General features: G+C 34.3%; 1 protein-coding gene across 1 annotated transcript in view; it reads right to left on the bottom strand.

Moving 5' to 3' along the window:
* Positions 1 to 17132: 17132 nt before the first annotated feature.
* Positions 17133 to 19275, bottom strand: part of LOC134717529 (serine/threonine-protein phosphatase 6 regulatory ankyrin repeat subunit C-like) — a 48169-nt gene continuing 46026 nt past the window's right edge. The window contains exon 7 of the mRNA XM_063580019.1: positions 17133 to 17252. Within this exon, the coding sequence (XP_063436089.1) occupies positions 17133 to 17252 (120 nt within the window). The remainder of the gene's footprint in view (positions 17253 to 19275) is intronic.

The raw sequence follows: 19275 nt of genomic DNA on the forward strand, positions 1-19275 counted from the left end.
GTAAGTACTTTATGATATGTTACAAGTATCAATATTGTGAGGACTCTCAGCAGGAATTATTTTAACTGATGGGATAATTCTCTTGAAAATAAATTATCTATTTAAAAAAATATGTTTAGTTATTGCATGTCGTACTGTTTGTTTGGGGTATCGGACGATTTGGGTGTCGGACTAATGGGACTTCAGACTAATGGGACTGCTCGATTTGTAATACTTTATTTCTCCCTCCGTGTATTTTTTCAATCTCTTACAATGACAACACATGTATTTATTTTTATTTTTTGTTAAATAAATTATCGGCTAAATTGCTCTCATGTGAGATATAACAAGTTACAAATTTTACAACGGTTGTGCCAAATGCTTTAGTATTTATTCGAGTTCCAAAATCTTTTGACCTATGTGTTGCTGAATAGATGGCCGCGGGGTTTACACTGGAGTTATTAATGAGCATGTGCACCACCCTGCATAATCGAAGTGAAAACTGAACTCGAGTTTAGTCAGACTCTTAAAATGAAAAATGGTAGACATTAGTATAGCAGCATTTTGAATTTTCTGTTGAGAACGTCGACAATAAACTTAAATTTAAATTAGTAACATAAAGGAATGTAATACTTATTCTCATGTATTCCCCCGTTCCCCTCGGTTGGTCGAGACTTTTCTGTCATTTTCAATACACATGCAATTTTTTAATAACTTGGAAGTGGACATGTTTTGGAATTAATTGTCTTCTCACGTAGTAGTTCGAAAGCGTATGCATTTTTTGGGCGGGAAACATTATTGTGGTAAATGATAGGTGTATATATGGTCATTTCTAGCCCTGCTTTACTTGAGTGAACATCAAATTTTTTAAGCTGTACGTTTAGAAACGTTTTTTAAATATTTTTATATACATGTATAAGTATGTTCAAATTAGCATTTAACAGTCATGTAAAAATTAAAAATTTTCGTTATATATATTGGTGGTATGACTATACAAACGTAATCGGATTTGGTTATTTCAGACTTATTTCCGTCTTCAAATTATTTTTTATTTAGTTGCAGTCTTTTGACTGAAAGCAGATTTTTTTTTAAATGTTTTCTTAAATGTTTTTTTAAATATTCTTATATCAAGTGCGGTCCAACACTTGGGGTTGCGCCTGGCATCTGGCAAACGAACACAGGTTTATAAAAGTAGGTTTTCCTGGACGGCCACGAAACATTGGATATTAGTAGTAGATATTAGAAGTCATTATGATTGCCACATTTTTGTATGTGTATTGATGTGACATGTTTGTACATATGTATTTAATAAAATCCGGCAGCTCAGAATATACACAAGCAGAAATTCAAGCTAGTCGACAAACATACGTTTGAGTTTTAGTTGTTTATTGGTAGAAGTGTTGCTATGTTAGGAATATAAGGTATAGAGAAGACTGTTAAATGTGTATCTATTTTTTTCTTGTAATTTTTTACTTATTTTTTTGTTTTTTTTGTTTTAAAGACACAATTATTTCATATGTTCAAAAATAATTGAAAACTAATAGTGAGAATGTTGTGTAATTCTTTTTCCACTCTAAAATAAAAACATGTACATTATTTCAAATAAACAAAAAATGTGTTTTAAAAATTACCATCAGATAAATGAAAAATATGTGAATTCCATATAAATATATTAAAAAAATTACCTACCTCATTATTAACAGCAGATACGTCGTCTCCAAGATTCACCAAATATTTAACCACGTTGTCTTGCCCTTTGCTTGCTGCTTGATGCAAACGGGAATCACCCTTAAACAATAAGGTTAGAATCATTCATGAGAAGTTGATCATCTTTTCTTAGCATTACAACTGTCACAAAAGTGTTACACAATATCAACTATTTTTACTAATTTAACAAGATCAGTTGAAAAAGCTCTTTTTTATAAGACTGAGCGAAATTAAAATGTGGACATGTTGACGTTTAATCGCATTTGTAGTCACATCAACCTAAGTTCGATTGCCGTCAATATGTTTATCGAACGTTACCTAGCGTTCATATATTTGTGCTAAACAGATCACCGAAGAGCGAAAACGTACCCCTGCAGTTTGATAAAGGCATAGTTGCAGGTGTTACGGCCAGAAATCGCCTATCAATTGTAGCCAACAAAAGACACAAATCAATAGTAAAATTTAACAATATTTAATATACAAAAGTTTACAAAAGGTATTACACAAATATTATTGTCAACTGTCAAAATATGAATCCAATCTTTTATCTTTATCTGTATCCAGAAATCTTTCGGAATCCAATTTGAATATAACTTTCACTATTAATGTCACAATCAGGTAGGATGTTATTTGTAGAATAAAACTGTCAATCCAAATGTTGTGAATACTAATGTTTATCGATGTCTAAATCTAATCCTAATTATGAGAGTTTACCTTTAGTGTCTGTATATATATATAGTTGTCACGGACATCTCTAGAACATTTTATAAATGGAAAGTTTTAGAGAAGGATAACGGAAGTTTCTGGAAAAATGTAGAAGTTTAAATTACGCATCTTTTATAAGGATCATTCTAGAATCGTCAAATAGAAAGTTCCAATCAGTCCATAAGTATCTGTAATTGTTCCAGTGAATTCTAAACTGCACAGTTATAGGATTATTTGGTAAACAACTATCCTGACTATCAGGCCATACAACACAAATTAGGTCAAAATAAATAAATACAATAATTACAATATCATAACACCTCCTCCCTTGAAAGAAGTTTTAGTGTAACAAAAACTTATCATGAATAATATGAACAAATATATATAATATATACAAATTGATTGAATAAGCTTTAGATGAAGCATCTGCTATTACATCATCTTTACCCTTAATATGTTTTACAATTACAGCATATTCCTGTAACAATAACTCCACCTAGTCAACCTCTGATTCTTGTTTCTCATGTTATGCATGAAGGTGAGAGGATTATGATCAGTATAAACAAGAATAGGATGCACAGAATTTCAAATATACATCAAAATGTTGAAGTGCTGACAACATTGCAAAACACTCTTTTTCAATAGTTGAAGAATGTTTCTCATGTTTGTCTAATTGCTTAGAAAAGTATGATATAGGTTTCTCGACATTATCATCTGTCTCTTGATATAAAACAACTCCAATGCCTACATCGCTTGCATCAACGGCAAATTTAAATTGTTTTTCAAAGTCTGGAGTAATCAGAACTGGACTATTAGTTATAAGTGATTTACTATTTTCCAAAACGTTTTGACAATTTTCACTCCAGATAAATTTAGAATCTGTTCGTAAAAGATGAGTCAATGGTTGAACAACAGTGGCAAAATTTGAACAGAATTTCCTGTAAAATCCAATCATCCCTAAATATCTCATAAGTTGTTTTATATTTGTAGGAGGTGGATATTTTGAAATAGCTTCCACTTTAGCCAAAATAGATTTACTTTACCTTGACCAACTGTTTGCCCTAAATAATCAACAGTGGCCTGACAAAATTAAATTGTACCAAAATTAACAGTCAAATTTGATTTTGACAATCTATCAAAAGTATCATACAAATGTGTTATATGCTGTTCCCAGCTATCAGTACATTCAATAAGATCATCAATATAAGCATAACTATTCTGTTCAACATTCAATATTTATTACATGTTTTCCATATTATCCGGAACAAATTGAACTGGACCGATTTCTTAAATCACCTGGACCGATTTCTTAAATCACCGTATTTATCGACCACCTTTAATTTATGTGACACCGTCGATCCGCATCAATATTGCAACAACATATGGAAAATGGACGACATTTCTACTTTCTGACGAAATCGAGACATACCACTGTCTAGTACGTTTAATTCATTCATAAACTGTGATAAATTATTCTTTTTAACTCCGATACTTTTGGATAAGTGATTTATAAATACATACGAACTGTAAGTTATTTATTTCCGAGAAATGAACTGTAAATTCTACTTTCGTTTTTGACTCGATTAATAATCTTGTATTTAACTTCCATTTTTATTCGTACACATTGTAAAATATTGTATTTTTATTTCTTTCAGTTTACCAATCTACTGACTACTTTGTAAACCTTTCTGGTGGAACATTTTAATTACAATTTACAAAACAAGTTGTGTTCTTTATATATTTGCCGAGATTGCAATACAGTCACCTGGTTAAACTAGTTGAGTCCGGCTCAGCATAGTAAATTGACTACAACTTGTCTACACATCTCTTGAACAGGAAATACAACGGAGCATCGTTCGTAGCTGTTACCTTGACACTACGTAACACAACTTGTGCGTCCTAGGCAGCAAACCAACAACGTTGAACAAACACTGCCTACATTTTATTGATTTTCATCATGGATCCCAGTCACGCGGAACAGAAAGAAGAATCACAGCCCCCAGAGGAAAATGTTCCAGATCTAGAACTATTATAAAATCTGTCTAACACAACACTTTCAGATGAAAATGTCGAAACTAGGCGAGTGCGTGACCTCACATATAAAGGTAAAGGAGTTTTCACAGAGAAACGTGACAAGTTATGTCAGGAAATATAGACCCTTTGGTCAGATATAGAATCACAGTTATTGGAGACCACCAAGCCTCCAAAAGAACTCCAACAACTTCTAACATTACAGGATAAACTCATAAAAGCCTGTACGAATTATCGTAGACTCACAGACGAATATCTGGACTTTCTGAAAAGGCCCAGGACATTCGAGAGTCAAAAAGACATAGACGCGTGTAATCATTCATTGGATTTTCGTCTGTCCCGAGTGGAGTTAGTCATTGAAACCTAACATGAGCATCGTCTTGCCCTTACAAAGGCTAAATCTACAAAAACAAAGACCTCAAAGGGTAAGAAAAGCTCGCACAGCGGTAATTCTAATGTCTCTGACATGTCAAGTCTTGCACGGAAGAAGCGTGCCAAAGCAGAGGCTGCCAGAACTCAGATAGCCTGTGCTGAAAAAAAGGCCTTGCTCCTAAAACAGGAGGTAATGATAGCACAACAGACTCTTTTCAAGCAAAGTGAAATTAATGCCGAGGCGGAACAAGAAGTTATCAGAGCAGATCAAGAAGCCACAAACAGACAAGCCGAGGCTGCACACAAGAAAGCTGAAATGAAACGTGAGGCCATACGCAGAAAACTTTAATGGAACAGGAGGCTGCACGTGCAACACGGGAAAAAGCCGAAATTAAAGCTGCTATGAACATTCTAGAAGTACAAAAAGAAGCTGCCGCCGCAGAAGCCAAGGCTCGTGTCCTGGAATACGACGGCAGCCAAGCCATTAGCCAACTACCTGACGAAAAGGAAGACCCGCTCCAGCGTGTGCAAGATTTTGTCAATAAACTTCCTGTATCAACTGTTGTAATGGAAGTAACAGGACATCAACAGAAAAAAACAAATTCCTGTTAAGACCGAGCTGAGCCACGAAGCACCAGCGTTCGTGTCGTCCGTGGCACTGAACTTGCTGTCACAAACATCTGCTGTCTTACCCTCCGATACTAAGTCACCGGAAGTTACCTTTATCCCAGATCTGGGGTTAGTAACCGGCATACAAAGACTAGGCCTTTCAGATGAGAGCCCTACTGAACACCAAAAACAGGGTGTTAAAGAAGTAATCCCTGTATTACGCCCAAAACAAGACTTTATAGAAAAGATCCCTGTTTCACACCAAAACAAGGCGTAATAGAAGAGATCCCTGTTGCACACCAGCAACAAATCAACCTCACATCAGAGATAGCCTGATTCCTGTTACGTGAGGACCTGCTTTTCTCCTGCTTAACAAGCTTTTACGATCGGGCAGAATCCTTCCATACTTGGAAAGCAAGCTTCAAGAATGTGACTGATGAGTTACAAGTCTCTGACTCAGAACAGATCGATTTACTGATCAAGTGGCTCGGTCCAGAGTCTGCTAAACACGCCATTAGCATGAGAGCGTCGAACGCCAATAAACCTACCATAGGGATACAGAGATAATGGAAGAGGCTTGACGAGCAGTATGGTGCTCCAGAAATGTTGGAAGCCTCTCTCATGAGTAAACTTGCCAAATTCCCTACCTTAACAAATAAGGACAACACATGTCTCTACGAACTATCTGACATTCTATCAGAAATAGAATATCACAAGGAAAATCCCAAGCTGGGATGTTTGCTAGGATATTTCGACTCCTCATCCGGGATTAATCCTATTGTTGAAAAATTACCGTACAGACTCCAAGAAAAGTGGACCACAAGGGCTACAAGATACAAGTCCAAATATGAAGTTGCCTTTCCACCTTTCACAGAATTTTCTGCCTTCATCAGGGAAATAAGCAAAACAAAGAACGATCATGGGTTCATCTTTGGGCAAAAGCCACACCAAATACAAAAGGTGCTGCGCCAAGGTCTTCGTCTTACCCTAAGACTAAAGTTGGTGCTCATAAAACAGCACTTGAGCAGCAATCTGGAGACGCCAGCAAACAAGGTGTTTGTACTCTGCACAATACAAAGCATTCCTTAAATGAATGTCGAGCGTTCCGAGCCAAGTCAATAGAGGAGCGCAAAGGTCTCTTAAAAGAAAACAATGTATGTTACAAGTGTTGTGATTCTACCACACATATGAGCCGGGAATGCAATGCACGCATTAGTTGTAAAGAATGTGGAAGTAAACAACATACTACCGCACTTCACGTCATTGGACCACAGCAACCTGCAAGTTCACAGTCTAGCTCGCCTAAGCAAGCCTACGGCGGGGAGCTTATAGAATCGGCTGAAACTAAGGCAACCTCAGTTAACTCTACCTGTACTGAGATCTACAAATATACATATAGTGGGAAATCTTGTGCTAAAATACTTCCTGTGAATGTTTATCACAAAGATAACCAGGACAAAGTTATTTGCATGTACGCCATCATTGATGACCAAAGCAACCGGTCACTTGCATCGCCCGAGTTCTTTCATCTTTTCGACGTCAAAGATAAACTGGAGAACTATACTTTATCAACATGCTCCGGCAAAGTGATTACTTCCGGGAAAAGAGGGAGAGGTTTTGTCATGGAATCAATCAATGGTAATGACAAGTTTGATCTTCCTGTACTGATTGAATGTGATCATATTCCCAATAAAAGAGACGAAATACCTACCCCTGAAGTAACAATCACCCTCATTTAAAAGAACTTAGGGATAGCATTCCACCAATAGAGGAAAATTGCCAAATTCTTCTCTTAATGTGCAGAGACTTTATAGAGGCACACCATGTCCTCGACCAGCGCATAGGGCCACCAAGAACTCCATATGCACAACAATTGAAACTGGGATGGGTAGTGATAGGAGAAACCTGCAGCATGTGCCTCTCGAGTTAAATGTCAAAATAACCAACAGTTTACAATGTACCTACGGGACAACCTTCAACCTTTCAACCATGCACAAGCAAGTTTGACATCCGAGATAACTACGCAGACCCTGTAACGAAAGATTTACAAACGCCACTCTTTGAAAAAAACAAGAGACGATGATAAGCCTGGACAGTCATATGAGGACAAAATGTTCATAAAGCAGATGGACAACGAATTTGTGAGAGACTCGGAAGGAAGTTGGGTAGCACCGTTGCCGTTCCGAGTGCCAAGACAGCCCTTGCCAAGCAATAGACAACAAGCTCTTGATCGTGCTGATATGTTAGACACCAGTCTGAATAGAAACCCAGTTAAGCGGGAACACTTTCTTACATTTGTGAGTAAGATCCTAGACAATAATTATGCAGAGCTCGCTCCACCATTGGACGACCACGACTTCAATTAGAACTCTGCTGAAAGGTTCGTCAAAGGCTGGAATAGGCAGAAGAGGTGCTGGTGGTATTTTCTGGTTAGGCTTTCCAACAACCTGGCATATATGGCATGCTTTGCAGTATTGTAAAAAGTAAAAACACAATATTGTGCGACATCATTTCTAAGTCTTGGCCAATAGAAATGCTGCAAGATTTTTAGGCAAGTCTTCCTTATACCTAAGTGTCCAGCCAAGGGGTGTCATGGGCAAGACCAATAATTTCTTGCCGATAAACTTTAGACACCAGCACTTGGTATACCACTCTCCATTCCATTCCTCCTCTGGGGTAGCATCAGGAGGCCTCCACTTCCTCATTAAAATGCCGTCCTGATGGAAATAGTATTCAGCCACTTTTTTTGCTTCCTCCTGTGGTTGAGCCCTCTTGAGGAGCTGAAGAACTTCAATGTCTTTATTTTGTTCTTCGAAAATATTCTTTCTGTTTAATGAATGGCTGTTTACGTCTGACCATGGCATAATAACATTCTTGTTGACACTAGGTTGTCTTACTATGGTCTTTTCTGAGCTACCAGGACCTTCAATGTCAGCTCTGAAAGTGTCAGAAAGGTCCATGTAATAAAATTTGTCTTCTTGCAAATTCTCTTCTTCTTGTTTTCTAGGCATCGCCCTAGTAACAACACAATCTGGATATAATTCAGCATCATCTTCAGGTGATTTAACATCCACCACCGGTTCACTGGTAATAATTGGTTCAGCAACCACTTTGGTCCTAGCTAGATTATTTCCTTGTAATAATGTAACACCCACAAGAGGGAGATTAGGACGAACATCCACAATAACTGGTCCAGTTATCAAATCTAACTTCAGATAAATACGATGGAGGGGAACATCTATACAACCTAACTCTACACCTTGTAACAAAACGGAGGCACCAACAGAAGTCTTCTCGATCAAAGGCAACACACTTTCTAACAAAAAAGACCGAGCAGCTCCAGTGTCCCGTAAAATCTTAATAGGCTGAAGAGTGGTATCATCAACAATAGAAACAAACCCATCAGACACAAAGAGTTTATATTCTTCCATGTAATCACAAAAACTGGACTTAAAAGCCAGACTCGCAGGACATTCCAACGCACTGGAAATGTAAGGTATCGTGCATGCACTGGTCTTCGGCTTATTACCTCGTTCATTCTTCTTTAGGAGTCTAAAACAATCAGCCATCAGGTGACCATTCTTCTTACAATAAGCACAAATCAGTGACTTTTTCTGAAAAGCATCAAATTTTGAACGAGACATATTACGCTCAGTGCTTTGATTTTAGTAATTTCCGCTGGAGGTATTAACATTTTGACCCTTGAAACTTCTTTTATGTGAAAGAGTATAATTATCTGAAATAACAGCTGCATCATGTTTTGACTCAACAGTTTTGTCGTCTAAATGTGTTTTAAGTCCAAATTAACACATTGTTTGAACTCTTCTAATAATATCAATTGCCTTATGTTATCACAATTGTTATCTGTTTTCTTTGACGTAAGCCATTTATCAAATATATCTTCTTTTTCTCAAGCAAATTCCACATAGGTTTGTGAATCAAACTTTTTATATGATCTAAATTTCTGTCTATAAGCTTCTGGTACTAGCTCATAGGCTTTCAAAGCTTCCTGTTTGACCGTGTCATAATCAGAACTTTTTTCTAATGGAAGTGCGGAATATATTTCAGCGGTCTTACCCTCAAAAACACTTTGTAGCATCGTAGTCCAATACGGCACTGGCCATTTCAAATTATTAGCAATTTTCTCAAACTGTGGAAAATATTTATCGACTGTTTTTTCACTAAATTTTGGAACCAAACGTTTATTTTTTGCTGCATCAAAATATTCTGATTTTGACTGGACTTTAGTCTTGCTTTCTTCTTTGACCATTACAATTTTCAGTTTTTCCATCTCTAGCCCTTTTCTCATTTCAAGTTCTTTTAATTTAAATTCATCTCCTATTTTTGTTTACCCATTTCCAACCTTTCCTTCATTTCCAGCTCTGCCTGTTTAATTTTAAGTTCATCTTGTTTTAATTTGAACTCATCTTCTTTTTCTTTAATTTTCTCCATCTCCAACCTTTCCTTCATTTCCAGTTCTTTTAATTTGAGTTCATGTTCTAATGCAAGCTGTTTTAATTTGATAGCATCAACATTTTCGACCTTAAGATCAAGAGTCTCTTCACCTATAATTTCTGCGTCAACTAATTTGTCTATAACATATATTTTTTATAATTTGTTTTCTCATATATACTTTAAAAACTAATTTCAGTTGTTTAGCAAGCAACAATAATTCCTCTTTCTTTAAATTATCAAAACTCTCTAGGTCTGGCGTTTTCAAAAATTGACAAGCATCAAATGCCATTTTGTAGAATTTTGTTGGCTAGTTATGATAAAAATACTAAACAAATTTTGAATAAATATTTTTAAGATCCCGGACGAGTCCCCAATTTCTGCTACGGCCAGAAATCGCCTATAAATTGTAGCAAACAGAAGACACAAATCAATAGTAAAATTTAACAATATTTAATATACAAAAGTTTACAAAAGGTATTACACAAATATTATTGTCAACTGTCAAAATATGAATCCAATCTTTTATCTTTATCTGTATCCGGAAATCTTTCGGAATCCAATTTGAATATTACATTCACTACTAATGTCACAATCCAGTATGATGTTATTTGTAGAATAAAACTGTCAATCCAAATGCTGTGAATACTAATGTCTATCGATGTCTAAGTCTAAATCTAATCCTAATTATGAGAGTTTAACTTTAGTGTCTGTATATATATATATAGTTGCCACGGAAATCTCTAGAACATTATATAAATGGAAAGTTCTAGAGAAGGATAACGGAAGTTTCTGGAAAAATGTAGAAGTTTAAATTACGTATCTTTTATAAGGATCATTCTAGAATCGTCAAATAGAAAGTTCCAATCATTCCATACATTTTTGTAAGTATCTGTGATTGTTCCAGTGAATTCTAAACTGCACAGTTATAGGATTATTTGGTAAACACCTATCAGGCCATACAACACAAATTAGGCCAGCATAAATAAATACAATAATTACAATATCATAACACAGGCTATACACATTTTTATTTGTTTACGATTTTTCTTGATTTTTTTCATACTATGGACGACACAATTAGTTTATATCTACCGATGTGACGTTTCCATGCTGATCAAATGATGTATGTCAAACGCGCGATATAACGTCAGAGTTAATGTAATCATAAGCAATGAATAAGGTTGTCAAATTTGATAGATGTCTCTCTATGCTTCTTTGTTACATATTTGTATGTTTTTTTTTTATAACGATTAACAGTATAATACAATGTTGACTGATGTACCCCTTTTTTTGACATTTTTACTTATGAAGTCTGCAAGTTTTGTTCACGTATCGTTGTAACAACATTGGAATTGCATGCGACTGTCATGCAATTGAGATGTTAAGCCTGCTGATAAACCAAGTTAAATTCACCATTTTCTACATAAAGAAATACAAGTGAGGTATATATCAGTTTTCATTCATTCGTTCGATATGTTTACGGGTTTGTCTTATTAACATTTTCCACAGACGTCCATGGCGTTCATTATCACTGAAATAGTATAAAGATCTATTGAGGGGCCAGCTGAAGGACGACTGTACAAAATCTTTCAAACAACGATAGTTTTGTATGGATAAAGCACATAAAAACATATTAGACGATGCTTAATTCTGAAATCCATTTCATGATCAAAATACAGAGTTCAGTATTTTTTGTGATTTTAGAGATTAAAACGTAAGTGCGTAACCATGGTAACTGCATTTGTTTTATTCTATTCTAGATATATTCACATTGGTAATTTTGTGTACATTCCTAATATATTACATCAGATATACTATCAAAATCTTAATTGTTTATATATAACGAATGAAAACTAAGTATAGTCTCAAATAAAAAATACACACTAATGTTTGCCTTTTTCAACTACACTAAGTCATTTCCTTACTTCCCAATGACCTGTACTCTATTTACTATACTGATTTATTATTGTTTATATACAATAAATATATTTAAAAAAAACAAATAAGGCGTGATATACACATTCCAATTAGGACATTGTCTACACATAATGACTATATCTAAGGATACTAAAATCAAAGTTAAATAAAATGATTAAACGTTTACACATCAAACCGTAGAAATAAATTACATGGTCAGTTAAACCCAAATTGAAGTTTATTTTTCGGGAATTATTTTTGCAAAGCCAATTTCACTCAAACATGACAACATTGAGTGCAAGTGTTGTTTTATTTCATTTTACTTCTATTTTTACCAAAACGTGCTTTTGCGATTTCATTACTGATAGCTTGCTCAAGTGGGAAAACTAGATTGTCTAAATGTTTCCCACTTGAGCAGTGGTCATCACAAGAGTTGTACAAGTATTTGCGGTCTTCACGATATATATGCGTCACATTTTTACATCGATATAAGGTCTTCTTTTTACGAGCTTTTTGAATAATATCGTATTCGATAGTGTTGATATCCGATAATTATACGTTGGTCCGTTTTTTTACCCCTTGTGTCAACTTTTTTTTCGGAGTCAACATATGGTTCAATAAGAAGTGAAATCACCAAAAATACTGAATTTTATTCCCAAACGATGAGATCAATTTTTCAATATTTTGCCATACAATGTACTGCGACACTGCCTCTTACATGTCGTATATCTAGTTTATCCCAAATAATTCATGAACCTTGAATGTAGAGACAATAAAACTATTAAAGTCCAACACTCCCCAGTGGACGCTTCATACGTCCAGCTGTCAAACCTGCGACTGTCTATCTTCTTAAGCCGTCACAAGTTGTTGACTACACCTGACCATATCCAAGTTAGAATGATTTATTTGTTAATTGGAAGGTTTTTTTCACCATATGGTGAAAAATTCTGTTTCGAAAATGCGTGTTTTTTTGTTGTTTGTTAAACTCATTCTAAGGACAATAATGCCCGACTGGCGGAAAGATAATTCGTTTGTCCTGTGAAAAAAATGTCTCGCTAAACATCATTTCGATGTGCTATAAACAATGCACAGACCTCCCAACGACCAGATAATCTCCACATATCACTAAGGGTAAGTAATTCGGTCTGCACCAAGCACAATTGTGATTAACCATTACGAGTTTATCAGATAAGCATCGGCCAATATTGACAATTCTGACACGACATTTTTCTTACTTAGGAGTCTGACGTTATAACGCAGAAGAACTGGATAAATTAATCTCAAGGGAAAGATCATCACCCTTTTAATTATAAAAAGGGGATGTCCTATGGATAGATTTTACATCAAACGAACGTCGTGGTCCTTGGCATATGGTTGCTTCATCATACGAATAAACTAGTATTCCAAAATAAAATTGAGAATGGAAATGCGGAATATGTCAAAGAGACAACAACTCGACCAAAGAAAAAAAACAACAGCAGCAGGTCACCAACAGGTCTTCAATGTAGCAAGAAAATCCCGCACCCGGAGGCGTCCTTCAGCTGGCCCCTCAACAAATATATGCTAGTTCAGTGACAATGAACGCCATACTTATTTCCACATTGTACACAAGAAACCAAAATTAAAACAATACAAGACTAACTAATGCCAGAGGCTCCTGACTTGGGACAGGCGCAAACATGCGGCGGGGTTAAACATGTTTGTGAGATCTCAACCCTCCCCTATACCTCTAGCCAATGTAGAGAAGTAAACGCATACCAATACGCACATTAAAATTCAGTTCAAGAGAAGTCTGAGGTCAAAAGATGTAACCAAAGAAAATAAACAAAATGACAATAATACATAAATAACAACAGACTACTAGCAGTTAACTGACATGCCAGCTCCAGATTTAAATAAAACTGACTGAAAGATTATGATTTCATCATATTAACATCAGGCACAATCCTTCTCGTTAGGGGTTTAGTGTCAAACCATCATAACATATATGAGAAGAATATAACCCGTGTTATGCCAATAACTGTTTTTGGAATAAATGTGTTAAGTTCCGATGCAAAGACCCTATAAGTGAATCAATATTAACGCCAAAATATGCAATCTTTTATGACCTGACAACAGTATTATAACTATATCCCTTCTTAATAAGTCTATTCAAAGGTTTTGTTAGTTTCTGAGGTGAATACTGACACCTTTGTGCTCTATAAAGAATATTTCCATAAACAAAATATTTGAAAACAGACATAAGCTTTTACATATAAAAACCATGCAAAAGGCTGTGCATGGCTCTGCCGAATCCATCAATAATGGGGAGAACAATCCGGGTTGATTTGTGTCCAGATATTACTGAACAGACAGTATCGTCTACACTCACTGTCGATTGGAACGACGTCTGATAACTATTTAAAAAGTATAGCTGTTTTCTCTTACACTTAAGAAGCTTAAAGAAATATACAGACATAGATAATTGGAAATGTGTGTCAAATTGTTTAAAGAATACTAATTATTTTTTTTTTTTTTTTTTTGTCAAATTTCAAATATTTAGAAAATTATCAAAAATAACTAGGAACTAAAATTAGGACTGTTACTAAGGTATTGTCCACTCAAAAAAAAAATATTTACAAATAAACAAAATATGTGTTTAAGAAAGAGTTGTCAGATACATGTAGAACGGAATGGTTTTCCATATTAACTGCTTGGTATAATGAAATCATGACATACCTTATTATCAACAGCTGATACATCGGCTCCAAGACTCACATAATCTTTAGCAACGATGTCTTCCCCTTTGCTTGCTGATTGATGCAAGCCGGACTCACCCTTCAACAATGACTTTAATATCATTAATGAGGAACTGTCTTTTGTTAGCACTATAACATTCACGAAAGTGTAAAACAATATCAACTATATTTTTTTCTAAAATGATCAGTTAAACAAGCTATGTTTGTATATGACTGAGCGACACCGAATGTTGGCATGTTGACGTTTCATCGTAATTGTAGTCACATCAACATAGCGATGTTACGAATGTTTACAGCATGTTATCTACAGTTCATATATTTATATGCTAAACAGACCATTTAAGAACTCAAACTTGTGCCTCATGATTACATAGTTATGAGCTAGTGTGCATTATTCTATTTAACTGATGGCCTTATAAGACCACCATTCATCAAATACGACAACTTTATAATTGAATAACATTCATAGTCGTTTAACGTGATGACAAGTGTATTTAATTTTATCTTAACATTACATATTCAACTGGAAATTGATTGTGATACATATTTATTCGAGTATAAAAGTACATCATACCTTGTCGTCTTTCTTGTATTGGTGTACTATTTGACAATTTTCTTCAAGTAAAACTAGTGGTGTCTTTCCCTAAGTGTAAATAATATTCATAGATTTGTGTCAGTTAAACTTATATGTATAATCCAACTTCCCATTGTATAAGAGGACACATAAACATTTTTCATATTCGAGATAACATTCATCTGTAAACGACCTAAATATCATCCCCGGTCAACTATTAATTGGAACGAGTGTTGTACGGAATTCACAAAAAATCAGACTAACAATTAATGACTACAAACAGCTTAGACTCATTATCTGAGACAAAAATGTAATTGTAGTTTTAGCTATTCCTATGATATTGTGACTCTCAGAAACGACTATACACTAATTGATTAATTCTGGTGAACTGCCTTTAAATAAATCTGATACTGACAACTGATAACTGACGATTCATGGGTCTTGATATTAATAATTATACGGATAACTGAAAACCAAAATTGATGATAAAAGAGATTAGTCTTATGATCTTTTCTTAATTATCGATAGATAAAAACAGACCATTGCCATCATATTATTCAATTACAATTTGCACAGAAAATACATATTTCAGAAAAATTGGTTTCATCAGCAAACTGTGAAATCTTTATGCACTGTCCCCAGTTTCTACAACATATATCTGATTGTTCTTTCGAATACTAATTACCGCAGTTCCACAGCACAAAAAAAAGATCAAAAGTCACAATTGCCAAACTCTTCTCTCTATTTTGAATTAAATAGAAGTAACTCCAGTACTAACGGCAAGACTAGATATATTTGTGTATAAGGCTTAGACCCATTTTCAAAACCCGTTACCAAAATTAAAACAAACGATATTTTTTGGATGAATTTCCTTTAGGAAGTACACCACTAATGCATGGTCCCATTGCTTTCTATGTTAAGATTATCCATTTCGAGCAGACACACCTCTTTTATTTTAAGTTAAAATAAAGTGGCAATTATTGCATGTCAAAGCAATACTTTATGGTGTCTTGTACTGAAAAAATCAACATACCTTTAGTGACATATAAGAAAGAACTGGCTCCCGGACTTCAGATGTACCAAAACAGGTACTTCAGGTCTGACAAACAGACAAAATGTACCCTCGTTTTTAAATTTGGTGCAGTTAATTTTATATTCAAAATTTAAAGTCCATAAGTGTTTTTCGATGATCACCAGCTTTCATGTGATGCCAAAATATATCTAAATATCCTACATATTTTGAAAGTTACACTCATGCGTAGGAACTATTTTATGTTAAAAATGTATTACTTACTATGAGCTTTCTGGCTGGGCCCGAAATAGTGGTGTTACACCTTTATAGCGTATAAAACGCCCTTTCAAAATCAACAAGTAGTATAAGAACTGGATATGTCTTTGTTGTCGTAAAAAACATAATTTGAAGTCTGCCTGTTTTTGATAGACATTCCGCACTTGATTCAAGCATGCGAACACGAGGTCACAGACACTTGTTGTAAGTATAAAAAAAAAAGAAGACGTGGTATGATTGCCAATGACACAACTATCCACAAAAGACCACTAAAATGACAAAACTTACTTTTATTGATTAAATTATTCTAACCATTTGTGTTACTTCATCATTGTGAGTAACATTAACCGTGGCGTTATTCAGAAAAAAAGGGTAAAGAATCCAAAAATTGGACGTCGATTAGAAGGACATAAAATTTACCGTCGAATTGTAAAGTTATTGCATTGTGACATCAGAACTGGATGTCGATTTGAAAATCTGTCGAAAGTTATTATGTAACAAAAGTTATTATATGATATTTTATTTACAAACTTAGCAACTTTGGGAAATGTTAAAATATACACATCCGCAGGCTAGGTTAAGTAGCCCTACAATGTAAGCAAATGATCCCAAAAAGGGGCAAAGAAAAAATACGAATGTGATTAACTTTTTGAACTTTTAAAATGTTTTCTGCAATTCATTATACAACATGTGCAAGCAGTATATCCTGTTTTATGTTTACATGATCATCTGTTTTGCTGCCAAACAAATATATTTCTCAATGTATGTAATAACATACCACATTGTCAGTAGCATTCACTTCAGCGTTATTCCTGATCAAAAGATCTATGAGTTGTGCATTTCCTTTCATTGCTGCATCATGAAGAGGAGTTCTTCCCTTTAAATAAGATTCATAAGTTATCAATGAAAAATGTATTAACAGAAGATGCGATATCTGATACTTATAATGATCACTGACGATTCATGGGTCTTGATATTTATAATTCAAACGGAAAACTGAAAAACAAAATTTAGGATAAAAGAGATCATTCTTATTTTCTTTTCTTAATTATCGGTAGGTAAAAACAGTTCATTGCCATCATCTCATTCCATTACAAATTGCACAGAAAATACATCTTTCAGAAAAATTGGTTTCATCAGCAAACAGTGAAATCTTTATTCACTGTCCCCAATTTCTATAACAGATATCTGCTTGTTCCTCCGAATACTAATTGCAGCAGTTCCACAGCAACAAAAAAAAAAGAAAAAAAAGATGTTAGGATGTTTTTGTTAGACATTCCGCACTTGATCCAAGCATGCGAACACGAGACCACAGACCAAGTATAAAAAAATTGGACGTCAATTAGAAGGACATACAATTTGCCGTCGAATTGTAAAGTTATTGTATTATGACATCAGAACTGGTCGTCTATGTTTATTTATGAAGCGTTTGATTCTAGAGTATCAAAGGCTGTTTCAAAATCGACAAGTAATATAAGAGCTGGATAAGTATGTTAACTGGTAACACTTAGAATTTCAGCAATGTACCAAAACAGCCTGTTTATGTTTAATTGTTTCATAGTTTATTTTGTGAAATGCATTTCTTTAAGAAAACATCTTTAGATCTTGATAAAAGGAAATATAATAAGTGTTTTCTGACTCAAATATTCATCTGTACTGCACAAAATAGATTCTTAAAAAAAAACGACAAATCAACACCCTTTTGACATATTTAGGGGCGTGTGGACACTTAGGCTAAAACAACTACGCATATCCTAAAATTTAAAACCTAACTGTTTGTTTTACAGCACTTGTTTTATATCCCAGCAGAAGATTATGCAACTAAAACTTGATATGATGCGCTTTGTTACACAGTTTTAACCACCAATTATTGTCAGTTACCTATTGTCTATATATTGGGAATTGCAATACATTCAGTTAATTTTAATGTTAAACTGCCCTTAAGTTTCCGAACCACTTTCCCAACATGTTTTTTTTGCGTCTTTAATAGGGATTTAAAGTTGCACTGCGAACTCCTGTTTCAATTTTATTGTTCTATCGTTTGAACATCATCGTCGCCTTTACTGTTTTGCTGTGATAATTAGTTATATGAATGATGACTAACATGAGATGTAGGATGAGCAAACAAAAGTGATTATGACTTGACCTTTATATAAACTTAATTATATATGAAAATAAAACAAGTTTCAGAGATCTTAAAGAGGTATCAGAAATGTTCAATTCATTTTTCATCAATCTAGCTAAAGATATAGGATGAAAAAATAAATATAGACAATAAAAAAAAGAAGAAAATAAAACTGATTATAATGAGTTTACAAACTTGTACATGAGAGTTTATGAGTTCACAAATAAATAGGTTACAGATCAGAAAAGCTACTAAATATGACAATATTTCATCAAACGTTATTAATATCAAATGCTATTAAGATTTAAGTAAATAAATCAAATGAAAGCTCATTTTTTGCTGATAATATTAAAGCTGCTTAAGTTTCCCCACTTTAAATAAATTTCTTGATAAAGAGAACTGTAGACCTGTAAGTGTATTATCATATATTTCTGAAATTAATGCAGCGCTATACATGGCCAATTTATTAAATTATTAAATAAACCTTTCCATCCGCTTCTGTCGACATTTAGGTCAGGTTTTGGTTGCCAAACTGCACTTTTTAAAATAATAGAGGACTTGAAAATGCTTTGGACGAAAACAAATATATTGGTACAATTTTGATTGATCTATCTAAAGCATTTGATTGTTAACAACACGATTTACTTTTACTTAAATTGGGGGCATAAGGTCAGATTCTGAAACTATAGATTTAACAATCATATATCTTAAATATGTAAAAAAGCATCAAGACAATGAAATGTTCTAAATCGTATAAGTAAATATTTAAACAGGG

Source organism: Mytilus trossulus, chromosome 5 (genome assembly GCF_036588685.1).
Source record: "Mytilus trossulus isolate FHL-02 chromosome 5, PNRI_Mtr1.1.1.hap1, whole genome shotgun sequence".
Taxonomy (NCBI): Eukaryota; Metazoa; Mollusca; class Bivalvia; order Mytilida; family Mytilidae; genus Mytilus; species Mytilus trossulus.